General features: G+C 45.6%; 1 protein-coding gene across 1 annotated transcript in view; it reads left to right on the plus strand.

Moving 5' to 3' along the window:
* The first annotated feature begins 7,554 nt into the window (after positions 1 to 7,554).
* Positions 7,555 to 13,985, plus strand: part of Parva (parvin alpha) — a 149,454-nt gene continuing 143,023 nt past the window's right edge. The window contains exon 1 of the mRNA XM_020184050.2: positions 7,555 to 8,161. Coding sequence (XP_020039639.2) covers positions 7,909 to 8,161 — 253 coding nt within the window. The 5' untranslated portion in view covers positions 7,555 to 7,908. The remainder of the gene's footprint in view (positions 8,162 to 13,985) is intronic.

The raw sequence follows: 13,985 nt of genomic DNA on the forward strand, positions 1-13,985 counted from the left end.
AAGCCTGCACATGTGTTACCCCTCTAATCCTGAAAGCAAAGACTGTATGTATTATCTTCATTTTTAGAGGACAAGACTGACACCCAAAGAGGCTCAGGCACTTACTTAAGGTTGCTCAAGTCCAAAGCAGTGACTGGGCCAAGCTGTCTCCCTCTAGACAGACAAGAGCCTGGACTCTTGGCCACCAGGTGTACAGCTGCTCAGCGTCCTCACCAGCCTGTGCCTCGTGTTAACTGCTCTTTCCCTCCCTACTTTGGATGGGTTCCCATCTCACTCCCCAAACATACACACTAGTGCCAGGGTAAATCTGGGAACAGAAGTCAAAGCTGTCACTTTGATATGGTATTTTGTGTTTCCTTCTATGCTTATTTATATATACTGTAACATGAAAATAACTGTTCAACACATTTAAGTTACCTGACTGCCACCCATTGCCCCCCGCCCCAACACACAAGTCTTCCAAAACTTAATAGTCTAGGGAGACATCTTTTCTTTATCCTTAGTGGTCAAGTGGGCCTGACCAGGTCATGAACTCCAGGGGATGCGTTCGACTAAAACTAAGAAGCAGGTGCTATACAATCACATCCCAGTTTTAAGGACAGAGAGCAAAGAGCACAAGCCAGGAGTCGTGGGAGGCACAGCACTAAGGGAGTGTTTGGGGGACCTGCTGGGAGGTGAGTGACTTTTTCAGTCCCTGAAGGAAACTGTGCAGAGATAGGGGCAGAAGGGTGGGGGCAGGGCAGCAATCATTGGAAAACAGCCCTTGTGAACAATGGCGCCTGATTTCAGTTCCCTTCCCATCCCCAGAATAATAGAAAATGTGTCCACAATAATTTAGGGGAGATATATGTGTATATGTAAACAAAACCATAAGTGTATGATTTGAAAACAAATGAGTAGCTCAAGAAAAAAAATAATCCCAGAGTATTCTTATTCTAAACACAGTAACCCACGTTAATCGTCAATGCCATTGCCCACTGGATGGCACTGAACAGCTCCATTGTGCCTCAGTATCTTTACCTGTGAAATGGGGCTGACTCCCCCTCTAGGGTCCTTGCGAGAGGCAGTCTGCTTTATGTAGACTCCAATTTTAAAACAGAAATAGCTAAAATGTAACTTTGGAATGGCAGCTCAAATCCCAACGGCAGAACCAGGAAACACTTCCAATCTCAGCAGAATGGATCAGAACAGGCACATTCCGCCAGAGAAGATATAAGATGTCCTCTCTCTGATGCAGCCCAACTGGCCTCTGCTGATCAGATGTCCAGCCTCTTGCTCACCCATTGGCCATTAGTGCTTCAGGTTTACCCTGCAGTGTTTCCTGAAGATGCCATGTGGCCCTGGGGATTGAGTTACATCTCACTGCCAGAGGTGATGCTTCTAACCTTTATTCCTGCAAGGTGACATCTAAGGTCTGCGTAGCTATCACTCAGCAAAGATGGACACAAAGACTCTCCTGCAGCCACACAAGTCTGGAGTTGGAGATACAACAATAGCAAAGAAAACCTGGATCACAAATCATTCTGGTCTGGAAAGAGGCAGAGGAGAGGACAGTGAAGTCCTCAGTATAATCTCACAGGCCAGTAGACTCACAGGGGCCTCAGGTGTTCAGCCTTGCCTAGGTGAGTATGTAGTGGCTTTTGTTCATAAAATCTTAGCTCTTCTGCCAGACTGATGGTTTACACTTATAATCCCAGTTACTTGAGAGGCGGAGATGGGGAGGATCACAGTACCAGGCCAACCCAGGGGGAAAAAAGTTAGTGAGATCCCATCTTAACAAATCAGTAGGGTATGGTGGTATATCCCTGTCATCCTAGCTAGGATGTATTACAGTCTGAAACTGGCCCTAGGCAAGAACTCGAGAACCTACCTGAAAAATAACTAAAGTAAGAAAGAGCTAGGGGCATGACTCAAGTGGTAAAACACCAGCCTAGCAAGCTCACGGCCCTGAGTTCAAACCCCATGAGTCATTCCCCTACTGCTGATATCCCAGAGTCCCTAGGAGAGACATGCAGCCAAGCTTCTCACATAAGACCTCCTACTCCACGGCCTGTTACCTCTTAACACCTTGTTACCAGTGATCAATGAGGTCCCCAGGGGGCTCTATGGGCTTCCCTGGCCCCCTCCTGCTTTGATGTGGTCAAACAGTCTCTGATTATTGATTGGGATCAGAGCTTTTATAAACCTCAGCAGGGTCTGTAGGGCTCCCTTTGTCCCTTAAATAGTGTGTTAGTGTCCTAGGGCTGCTGTCACAAAGCCTCATGACCGAGGTGGCTTAGGACAGTAAAAATTAACTTTCCCTCAACTGTGGAGGTTAGATGTCCAAAATCCAGGTGTCTGATGAGCTGAGTTTCCTGAGACTCCAGGTGAGGAACCTTCCTTGTCTCTACCAGGCATTCCCTGGCTTGTGGCCAGTGGTCATCTCCTTCCTCTGTAGCTTCCCTCTGTGCCTGTGTCCAGATTTTCCTTTCTCATAAGGACGCCATTCTTACTGGGTTAGGTGTCTATCACACTTCAATATGAACTGACATGTTATTTCATCAACTAATTACATCTTCAGTGGCCCCAAACAAGGTACTGGGGGGTTAAGACTTCAACATTTCCTTTTTAGAGGACACTGTTCAAAGTGGCATTCACATTTAGGAAAACCTTTCCTAGTGAAAGGTTTGAATTCTAGATTAATAAATTTTGAGATAATTGGTTTACCTTTATCCTGAGTTTTTAAGTGACACAATAAAAAGTTAGAGTAAAATAGAAACAGAATGCAAGAGAAAATTGTCAGATATGTGACAAATATGGATTACATACACAATTTATGAAATGTCTGAATGAAGCACCCAGACACTAATTCTCTCTCCATTTTTTTTGTACTCTTGGTTACTCTTTTACTGAATTTTAATGATTACCCTGGCTAATACAACATGATCCTCGATTTGTCAAAGTCCAAGGTCAATTGTTACTTTTACTTCTTCACAATGTCTGGACCTTAAAACACTTAATTCCATGTACTCATGTCTCAATTTGAATGCTTCTGCTTTTGTGTATTTTAACTTGATTTATGTATTTGAAACCCAAGAGACATTCTTTTTGCTATTTTGTACAGTTAAATGTGCTTTTAGACTCACCCATATATTATCCTTTTGCTTTTTATTCCTCCCATGTCACCATGCTTCTTACATCTGGGATAATTTTCCTTCTGCCATACACTTTAGTGCTTCCTTTTGTTTGGGTCAACTTAACAATTTTTCTCAATGTATTTGTTTTTCTTTTTTCTTTTCTTTTCTTTTGAACTCAGAGCCTCATGCTTGCTAGGCAAGTACTTTTACCGCTTGAGCCACTCCGCCAACCCCTCAATGTGTTTTTTAACTGAAAATGTCTTTATTTTCTCTTCATATACTGGAGTGGACTCTGGTAGAGTCCAAACCAAAGCAAAACAGAGCTTCCTTGGAGCTCCAGCCCCCAGTTTGGTGGCATTGTACTTTTGTTCACTTATCCTTGTGGGGTACCAACTGCCCTTGCCCAACCTCTCAGCTTCTCAGCTACCTCACTTGAAACTGGTACATGCCATAGCAAAAAAGCTCCCAAATGATGGATTCACCTCTCTGGGGTTCCTCCCTTGTCCTGTAAGATCTTGGCTCTGGAAATTTCATTGCTTTCCAATGTTCTCAGGAAGATTTATTTTATATTTTACCCAGCTTTTCTAGTCGTCCTCAGTGGAAGGGTTAGTCTGTGTCTCATAGTCTAATAATACAGGAATGCCCACTTCCTGTCTGTCTTCTAAGATGATTCCTGGAAACTGCTGTTTAACACCTGTGTGTACACACATTGGTCAGAACACAGTCATGTGACCGCATCCGCTGGAAAACGTAGTCTTTAATATAATCTGAGATCATAATGTTGATTAAAATCATTCCATAGGTAGTTGGGAGAACAGATCCTAAGGGCTATGGTCTCTGTCTCCCAGTTATTGAATATGATGTGGTCTACAGCAAGTTATTTAAAGTCTGAGTCTCGAATTATTTGTCCTTAAAATGAGGGTGATGATAATAACATTTCTGAATCTCAAAGAGATACCAATAACCAATATCTATTGAGCTAAGACTTACTGTTTACCAGGCACTAGTTCTCTCAGTCCACCCAACAACCTTATGAGGTAAGTATTCATTTTATGATGAGAAACAGAGGCACAGAGAGGTTAAAGAGCCTGTTACACAGCTGTCAGGTGCTAATCCTTCACTATTACCTGATCCCACCCTGTGAACCACAAAGCCTAATTGTTGGAGTTGTTGAAGGAAGGTGACAGGACCAGCAGAGGAGCCTTGCTGAGTGGCTGAGGGCAGCACAGGGCAAGCTAGAAAGGTGATCCCCTGAGAGAAGGACTTGGCACAGACCCTAGTTTAGGACCTGTCAATTTTTTTTGGTTTTCAAAAACAACTTTATTCATGACATATTTTTTTTAAAAAAAATTTCTACCCCTTGGAAAAGAGCTAAAAAAAAAACTCCACCTCCTACCTCCCTGTTCCCACTTCATCCCATTCCCTTCAAATAAAAGTGAAAAAAAGGCAAGGAGAACAAAACAAAAAAAACCTGACAAAACAACCCCCCCCCCAAAAAAACCTCCTAAAACATAGTAATAAATTTCTTTCACTGGAGCTCAAAGATCTTCAGGCTATAGAAATCTGCAAAGACACTCAAAACAGAAAAAGAAACATAAAAGGAAACAAAGTAGGTCACCAGGCAATCTGGAGGGCAGGGAGCCCAAGAGAGGGATGGGGTGGGCAGTAGACCTGGCAGGAAGGGAGCAGGCAGGAGGGAACTGTGAAGAAAGGCAGGGAGAAGATGGAGGGAAGGAAACAAGCAGAACACTTTGGTGTCCTTCCAGAGCCCTGGGTAAAAAAAACAAAACAAAACAAAAAAACCCCTCCTATAACCCATACCCATCTACCCTTGAGCAGCCCCCAAGGATGTGAAAGACAGCAGGGAAACACAGGGAACACCTTGCACAGTGGAGAAGTCTCCGTCCCCTGCAGGACCTGGCAGTTTTTGACTGACAGGACCATCTATGGAGCTAGAGAAAGAGATAGCAGAGGTAACAGGGATCCTACCAAGAATATACTCCCATGGCTTCATTTAAAAAAATCATTCTGTGATCAATTTGTAAATTTTTATTAAAGTAAAACATGCATAAAGTTATTCAAATTATTAAGTGTATACTCTATTTTTAAAATGAATACATCCATATGACCAGAGCCTCGATCAAGAAACAGAACATTAGCTCCAAGTCTCCCCTAACCCCCTCTCCACTTTCGTCTCTGCCCCTCTCATGGCTAGTCACTATCCTGAATTCTAACATCATAGATTTGTTTTGCCTGTTAAGGATGCTGTAGGAGTAAAAGGATGCAGGGTGTTTTCTTGTGTCTGTTTTTCACTCAACATTGTATTGTGAGATACATTCCTATTGCTGTTTATGGTTGCAAATTGGTCATTCTTATTGCTGTGGCTATCACAGTTTTGAGTGCTTCAACTGTTCATAAGGCATTCAAAGGGTGCTGTTAGGAACTTTCTAGAATGTGTACTTGGGTGCACAAATATCCTCCTTTTTGTGATTATATAGAATTTAAATTGATGATCCTAAAGAATGTGTGATGTTCAATTTTGACAGGTATGGTCTTGGCTTCATTTTATAGGTTGATAGAAAGGAAAGTACAGAAAAGAAAAAGATTTGTCCAAGGTCACCTTGTTACTGAGCTAGAACTGGAAACTGTGCAGTTTGTCCATGCTAGATTTCAAGAGAGAAGCCTCACAACACATGTAATGTATGAGCTGTCCTGTGATCTAACCTCTGCTGGGATGGAGACCAAGCATTCAAGGGCAGCTGTTAGGTAGGGACATAACTGTAAACACAAGTTCATATCAGAGGGAGCTGGTGCAGGGGCTGCTCCACATCTTATGGAAGAACAATGGATGGCATGTGTCTCTCATTAAGTAAGAGACTTCAGTGCCAGGCCCTGCGCAAGGCACTGTCCTGTACATTATCTCAATTTTTGGAACAAAACTCACATCAAATCATATCCATAAGGATTCTAAAAACAATGTAAAAAGAGGTGAACATTAAGAGGTGACGTGAACTCTTAAGTAAACAGCAGAAATTTAGAACAGTGCTTCTCAAAGGATGTATGGAAAAGGACCATATTCCTGTATCAGACCAGATACAAGAATCATTACAAGATCATGTATCTTGTACAATAAAAAAGAATTTCTAGAAAAGTAAAATAAAAAATATTCAAAATATAAGCTTGCAGTTTTTTTTTATTAAACAGGCATACATTACATTGTTAAATTGCTATCAAATTTTCTAAAAGCACAATTCTGTATTAGTATCTGTTGACTAATAGGATTTAGATCAACACTGGTTTATGGACTATTGTTCAAGTAGCACAGATTTATAATTCATCCATTTCCTATTGCCTTTCAAGAGATGATAATTTACCTTAGAGGCAGAAAGGCTTGAAAAGCAAGACCTGTGGAAATATGGAGACCCTGGAAACACACATACAGGCCTTGCCTACATGAAGCTTTTACCATTCCCCTTGAGATTCCTGTGCAAAAAAATCTTCCCAGGCTAGCAGACCGTGTGACTCTGCCAGGTGAGATGCACAAAGTATATTTTTTTAAAAAACGCAAAATTATGACTAAAGCAAAAAGAAAAGGAAGGAAGGAAGGAAGGAAAGAAAACGAATGGCTGCTGGTCAGTTTGCTGCTTAGACTGCAAACTGGTTATTAGAAGTAAGGATTCCTGGGAAGGAGGCGCAGCTGGCCCTGGAGGGACTGCAAGTGGGGCTAAGAGATTCAAGGTCTAGGTGGTCACTTCCCCCTGTTTTCCATTAGTCAGACCACATGGCCTCTGGAGCACACCTCTTTCCTTCCTTCCTTCAGGTGCCCACTCACCAGCACGCATGTGGCAAAACCCCACACACCCCAGCCTAAAACCGTGTGATCATCAGCCCAGTGCTCAACCTCTGACAATGGTTTCTCAGGCTCAGTTCAGATTCTTGACAGAGACTACCCCTTTGGCTGCCAAGTGCAAGGTCAGGTGTTCAGTCAGATTCATTGAGCTGTAGCTAGAGGGGCAGGGACCACCGGGAGGAAAGACTTGCCAAGGTAACTGCGAGTGTGTGTAGAACAGACAGACAGGCACAACAGCCCAAGTAAGAACTTAGGGCCGGCAAGCATAGTAAAACGTGCCTGTTAGTATAGTATGTGTCTGGAAGTCACTAGTGCTTTTTTTTAGGCAGGGTAAGTTAGGGGAGGGGTGTCTGACAGGAGCCCATGGTTGTGTCTTCCCCCACGCGTGTTTCTATAACATTTGGGACCTTCCTTTGTACAGGCCATTGAGCTGCTAGAAACACAGATTTCTTGCAAGAATAAGCAGGTCCCTGCCCTCAGGTGCTTCCAACCTCTCATGTTGGAGCGGGTGGAGAAGAGGGGCTGGCAGCCAGGGAAAGGTTGGTGGTGCAGTTCGGTGAGGCCTGAGTGCATTCAGTTTCACTCCAGTTATTTCTTCCAGGAGCTGGCTTGCTTCTATCACGGGCACAAGACATGAGCCTAGTCACAGCTGGAGCAGCCATGCAGGGGAAGATCCAGCCGAGTAACAGACTTGGTTCCTTTTGGATCCTGATTTGTGCCAGGAAGCGCGCTGCGTGCGTGCGGAGCAGGGGGAAATGAAGCTTCCAGGCGCAGGGCTCCCAGCCAGGAGGGTCACCCAGACATACACAGGGACACACAGACAGGGCCGCACGTCCTCCAGCCTGCGCGGGCAGCCCCGGGGCGCAGCTCCTTCCCTGCAGGGCGGAGGGCGGCGCGAGGGAGGGAGCGAGGGAAGGGAAAGGCGAGCGGGAGCTGCCTCAAATGCTTGGAATAATTCCGCTTCCGTTTGGAAAGCCGCAGCCTCAGTCCCGCCGCGTCCGCCCTGCTCCAGCTGCAGCTCCGCGTCCCGCTCGGCCCGCGGCTGCCCGCTCCGCCGCCATGGCCAGCTCCCCGCAGAAGTCGCCCTCTGTCCCCAAGTCCCCCACTCCCAAGTCTCCCCCGTCCCGCAAGAAAGATGACTCCTTCTTGGGGAAACTCGGAGGGACCCTGGCCCGGAGGAAGAAAGCCAAGGAGGGTAAGCGTGGCCTGGCCCCGAGCGCCGTAGGGAGGTGGGCCGAGGAGCCGGCCGGGCGCGCGCGGCGGGTGCCCGGGGCGGTGGGGCGCGCGGAGGGGCGGACGCGCGCTTCCTGAAGCCGGGCGGGAGCCGGGCGCGCCCCGCACTGCAGCCCTGTGACCCCTGCGCCCCTGGGCCGTCGGGGCCATCGAGGCCGCGCGGCCGCCCCTGCGCTGCTGTCCTGGGCCTGGGACCAGGCGGACGCCCCCGCTGGGCCATGGGCAGGCGCCGCGTGGCTTCGGGAGGCGGCGGGACCCGGAGCCCAGGCCCAGACCCAGACCCGGCCGGGCCCGGCCCCTGAGCAGCGCACTCCAACAGGCCGGTGTCCCCGCCCTCTCCGCGCCCGAGGGCTGGCATTTCCCTAGTTTCTGCTGAAACTTTTCTGGGCGCCGTCACTCTCCCTCTTTGCCTTCATTGGTCTTTGAAATCAGGTCGTTTCCAGGATTTGCTGAATCTTTTTTCTGCAACGTTATCCGGTTAGCCTCTTTGGATCTGAGCAGTATCAAATGTTTGTTGAATGAATGCACGAAGAACTGGCCGTACCAGTGGTTCTGCCTTGTAGTGAATGGTAAACATTCACCTGGTTTGGATACAAATAGCACGTTGGGCCATGACCCTGCTGTGAACTCAAGCCTTCAGGGCTTTTACAAAAAATCATTTTCTTTTTCCCACCAGGGTGAAAAAAGAAACTATCCTGTTTCTTTCCAGGATAGTTTGGAGGATAGTTTGTAAAATACCTCGTCCTCTAAGCAGATTTAGCATCCTGGGTTTTGGTGTGAAAAATGGGGTGGTAGCTCTCAGGAAGCAGCGGCCATGGATGTGTGGATAGAAGTTGCTGGGTTAAAAGTGTTTTCAGCTAGGTGTGGTGGAGGGTTTCTGAAATCCCAGCAGGCTGAGGCAGGAGGATCGTGAGTTTGAGGCCACCCTGAGCTACATAGGAAGACCTTCTCAGTGGATTGGAAATAGCCCTTTGGAAAGCTGTGATGGTGAGATGCAAAACAACCTTCATCTTCTCAAGCTATCTTAAAGCATAAAACCAACTTTGGTATTGAGAATTAGCAAACTCAGACAAAAGAACTGCACATGTGTTCTTTAGATTAAAGTAAGAAGCAGCAAAACACATCCTCAAAGTTCTCCCTCAATTTTATTACAGCAGTTCCCCCCCCCCCCATCCTTAGGGAATCCATTCCAAAATTTCCCTTGAATGCCTGGACCCTGTATATACTGGTTTTTTCCTATGTACACATACCTATGATGAAGTTTAATCTGTAAGTTAGGCACAGTAAGAGATTAACAACAGTAACTAATAATGAAATAGAACAATTATAACAATATATTATAATAAAAGTTATATGAATGTAGTCTCTCTCAAAAAGTCTTACTGTATTATACTCACCCTAGTGATGATGTGAGATGATACAGTGCCTAAGAGAGGAGATGAAGTGAGGTGAGTGGCGTGGGCACCGTGGTGTAGTGCTAAGCTACTACTGAGGTGTTATTTGAACACAAGCACTGTGATACTGTGACAGTCCCTCTGATGAGACAATAACCAAAGTGGCTACTAAGTGACTGAGTGAGTAGCATATACTGTGTGGATACACTGGGCAAAGAGATGATTCATGTTCGGGGCAAGAGGGGCATGGGATGATAGGAGATTTCATCATGCTATTCAGAATGGTATGCAATTTAAAAGTTATGCGTTATTTATTTCTGGAATTTTCAATTTATTATTGCCTGACCATAGTTGACTGCAGGTAACTGAAAGTGCTGAAGGCAAAACTGGATGGGAAGGGGAATCTACAGTGTTTTGGTAAACCGTTGATCAGTGTACAGTTGGTGGTTAACCATGAAATCCTCTAGAAAATGGCAGAAAATAGGAAAGTGCCCTTGACTGCTTAGAGCACAGTGTCTGTGCTAGAATTAGGGAGGTGGCAGTTCTGTTCCCATTTATTGGTTGGCTTTGACTACTACTGTACTGTGTTGACTTCTGGGTAGCTCACTTTGACAGGTTCTCTTAAGTCCTCTCCACGGCACTCCATCTTCTGTCATTTTTTAGACTGTCCTAACTTTCCCAACTGTCCTAGACTTTCCTAACTTTCTGTGTTCCTGATACAGACTCATGCAACTTAGACGGGTGACTCAGAATTACCAAAGCTCGAGAGTGTTTACCCCACCTTTACCAATGATGGGAAAAGTTCACAGTTAGCCAAAAGGTGGTCTCTCTGTACCCGCTACTATTTTGAATCTGAAGATGGCCATTTACCCTTTTCAAGTAGACTACTGCTTTCTGGAGGCTTCCCTTGGCCAGGCTGCATATCCTTTGTCTCTAGAGAGCTGGTTGTTATAGTTAGGATCCTAAGGCTCTCTGACATCCTGTCTCTTCAGTTTTATCAGGGTTCCTGCAGGAAACAAAGGCCAACTTAGTTGAGATTTTGGAAATAATTAGCAAAGATGTTATTTACAGAGCTGCAGGCAGGGCTGGCTTTGAACCACAATCCTGATCTCTGCCTCTGAGTAACTAGGATTATAAGTGTGAGCCACCAGCACCTGGCTGGGCAGGGTTAAGGGAACCAACAGGGATGCTAACGTACCTGGGGTCTAGCAACAGTGGGACTCTGCTACGCCCCTAGGCCCGAATGGACAGGGAAGCAAACTAGAATCCAGTACAAGCTGGAGCTTGGAAGACTGTCCTGCAGGAACAGAATTATATAGATTGAGGGGGAGAGAATGGGGCAAAAAAGGCATGTTCTCTTTCTTCATGCCCTTGAATGTGCTGGTGCTTCCCATTGGCTGTAGGACCAGTGCTTACATATTCTTCAGCAGAGGCTAGATGGAGTGAAGCAGAGAGGACCTAACAGAACCTGTCGGAATGAGCTACCCAGAAGTCAACACAGTACAGTAGTAGTCAAAGCCAACCAGCCCAAATTGGAACGGGATTGTTGCCTCCCTAATTCTAGCACAGACACTGTATCCTGTTAATGCAGCCAAAGGTACTTTCCTTTCTTCTGCCAGCCACATCATACAGTGTCTCATTGAGCTTGTTTTCAGCTTACTCAAAGGCGTTTTTGTATTTGTGGCTCCTAAATCATGCCCTTCCCTGTCTCAGATTTACTCAACCGGGTTTTCGAAACCAAGTGTAAGGTTTTGTGTTATCCCTGTTATATTTAACTGTGAAGTCCTGTTTCTGTCATCCAGTGGATTAGCAAATGCAGGAGCCATAAATGGGTGAATGGGAGAGTGCAGGACTACAGGAGCTGGTCACCACCCACCACCCTGCTGTAGCTGCTTGGTGCTGCCCCACGGTGACTCTGTGAGCCAGGCAAAAAGAGGTAGGGGTTGCTGAGAAATGACTGAACCTGGTGTGTGCATGCTGGGCCTCAGGGACCAGAGCTGCCCCTCACCCAGGGCCCACGAACCGTCACTAACGTAATACGGGACTGGGTCTTGCTGTGCATCATGCATGAGTTCACAGCTCTGTACTTTGCAGACTCTGCCCTCTACTTTCATCTCATTCTTTGATTCTCTCAAGTCACTGATGGCAATCTGTCTATATATTATCCCAGTGCTTCTGCATAGAATTCTCCTGGGCCCAAGAATTCCAGCTCATCATTTGACACCTGCTCTGTCCCACTGTAGGACACACAGATTGGAAAGACATGACGCATGTTAGAATGTTTAGGTCAACAATTTCATATAAAAATGTCTTCCTCAGAATATTTCTTATATATACCACAGAATAACTGGGTCTCATAAAAATATGGTAGAGTCTCCACTCTTGTGCTTTCAGAAGAAAATGATAGTGCTAGAGAGACGAGAGAATGGGGATAAAAGCATGGCCTTTAGGATCTACCACATTTGGGTTTGATTTCTGTTCTAGCCCCTTACTTAACTGCTGTGATGTAGGAGAAGTTCCTTAAACCTTTAAGCCTCTATTTCTTTCCTCATCTTTAAGATGGGAAAAAGAAATCCTTTCAATTTGATTTATATTTTTGCTATGCTGGAGTTTGAACCCAGGGGCTTTTAGCATGCTAGGCAAGTGCTCTACCACTGAGCTATACCACTAGCCCCCTCTCCCCATCCAATTCCTTCTTTAAATGGAAGTTGTGGGACTTAAGCAAGATAGCACATGTAACATACATGGTATGACTCAACTAATGGTAGCTATGAAAATTGACAACTCTGTTTTAAATAGTCTTTGAAATGTGAAATAATCTTTTTATTGTGGACTGCAGAAAATTCTATAGGTCTTCTAAGTAGTCAAGTAGCCATGGACTCTATGAAGTTTATGTGACACTATTGGTCCCATTAAGAAAGGCACAGGGACCTTTCTTTGCAAGTCAGGCCCTCCTGTTTCCTAGCATGTCACATTTCAGCATTTCAAAATGTCTGTGCCCATTCTCATGAGCTATAGTTAGGTGACTTCTGTTTTGCTCTGGGGATCTTCTCTTTTGGGTTCCCGATTTCCCGTTTGGGTTTCAGTCCTGTGTCAGTGCTTAGACTAGTTGTTCAGAATCTACCTGACAGAGGGTCACTTCACCTTCCATCCTCCAGATGTGTCCTGAAGACTTACTCTTTCAGGAACACTACCTTGACTTGTCTCTGCCTGCTTAAGGCTCCCCTAAGTAGGTTATCAGCAGGAATGGGACATTCCTGTCATTGTCCCATTTAGTTAAGTTCTTATTCTCACGGTGTTACACTTAGCCCAGTGTCTGAAGGGTCTTATGAAGGTTCTCATGTCATAAGCCTTAAAATAATACTACACTTACCCTTTGGTTCTCACTGGCTGTCCAGCATTGCTAGGGAAACTCCCCAAACCCTGCAGTAGATGCGTGGTGTCTAGAGTGAGCAGAGCCCTCCGCACTGTAGAACATTGCGTTTCTTCTCTCCTAAAATTCTCATTTTACAGAGTGCCTCATCCACCCCTCACCACTCAAGCCCTGCACTAGACCTTGAGATCGAGAATCAAGGGCCAAGAATGAGCAATTGCAAGTTCCCTCCACTCCACTCACTCAATCCCACTCATGTGCGCAGCTCTCCATTCATGGTCCCTTCCTGTCCTAGTACCTCCTCTTCCAAGGAGGTCCCTTCTCTCTGAACTTGCTCTTGAGGCCTTTCCTTTCAGCTTCCTCCCAGACTTGGGGTAGCCAGATGCCCTACTTCCTGTATCCAGTCTTTTTCTTGCTGTTCTATCCCCCTAACGTTATGTTAATGTTTTTCCCATTTGAAGGAAATCGGATACTGGCTGCCTCTTAAGCTGCTCACAGAGGTCTCAAAAGGACTGTCTCTCCCTTCTGCTAGTCATTCTGTGGTTCAGAGGTCCCATTCTTTCTCCAGTTATTTTTTGAGGGTTTTCCAAGTATCAGGCTGTGTGTTAGGTGCTGGAAAGGAAAATACGGACAGAAATCTCTGCCCTCACAGAGCATACATTCCAGAGGAGAGGGCACAATAAACAAGATAACTTGGTAAAATGTGGGCATTTTGTTACAGTAGTGATAAGTGCTACAGAAGGAAATAAAGGAGAGACAGGACAGGAGAAAGAGTGCTGTGGAATGAGGGATGGTTGGGGATTTTAAATAGGATGGCTGGAGAAGGCCTCACTGAGAAGGGTGTATGGAGTCAAAGCCTGAAGGACACGAGGGAGACATATGTATTTATCATGGAGAGTAACATTGCAGTTTGAGGGAATGGCACATTCAAAGAGCCTGAGGCAGGAATGGCCCTGGTGTATTACTAAGCATGGGCCAGGGAGGCGGTCCATGTGACTGGAGGGGAGGTCCAGGTGGGA

Source organism: Castor canadensis, chromosome 1 (genome assembly GCF_047511655.1).
Source record: "Castor canadensis chromosome 1, mCasCan1.hap1v2, whole genome shotgun sequence".
NCBI classification, from domain to species: Eukaryota; Metazoa; Chordata; class Mammalia; order Rodentia; family Castoridae; genus Castor; species Castor canadensis.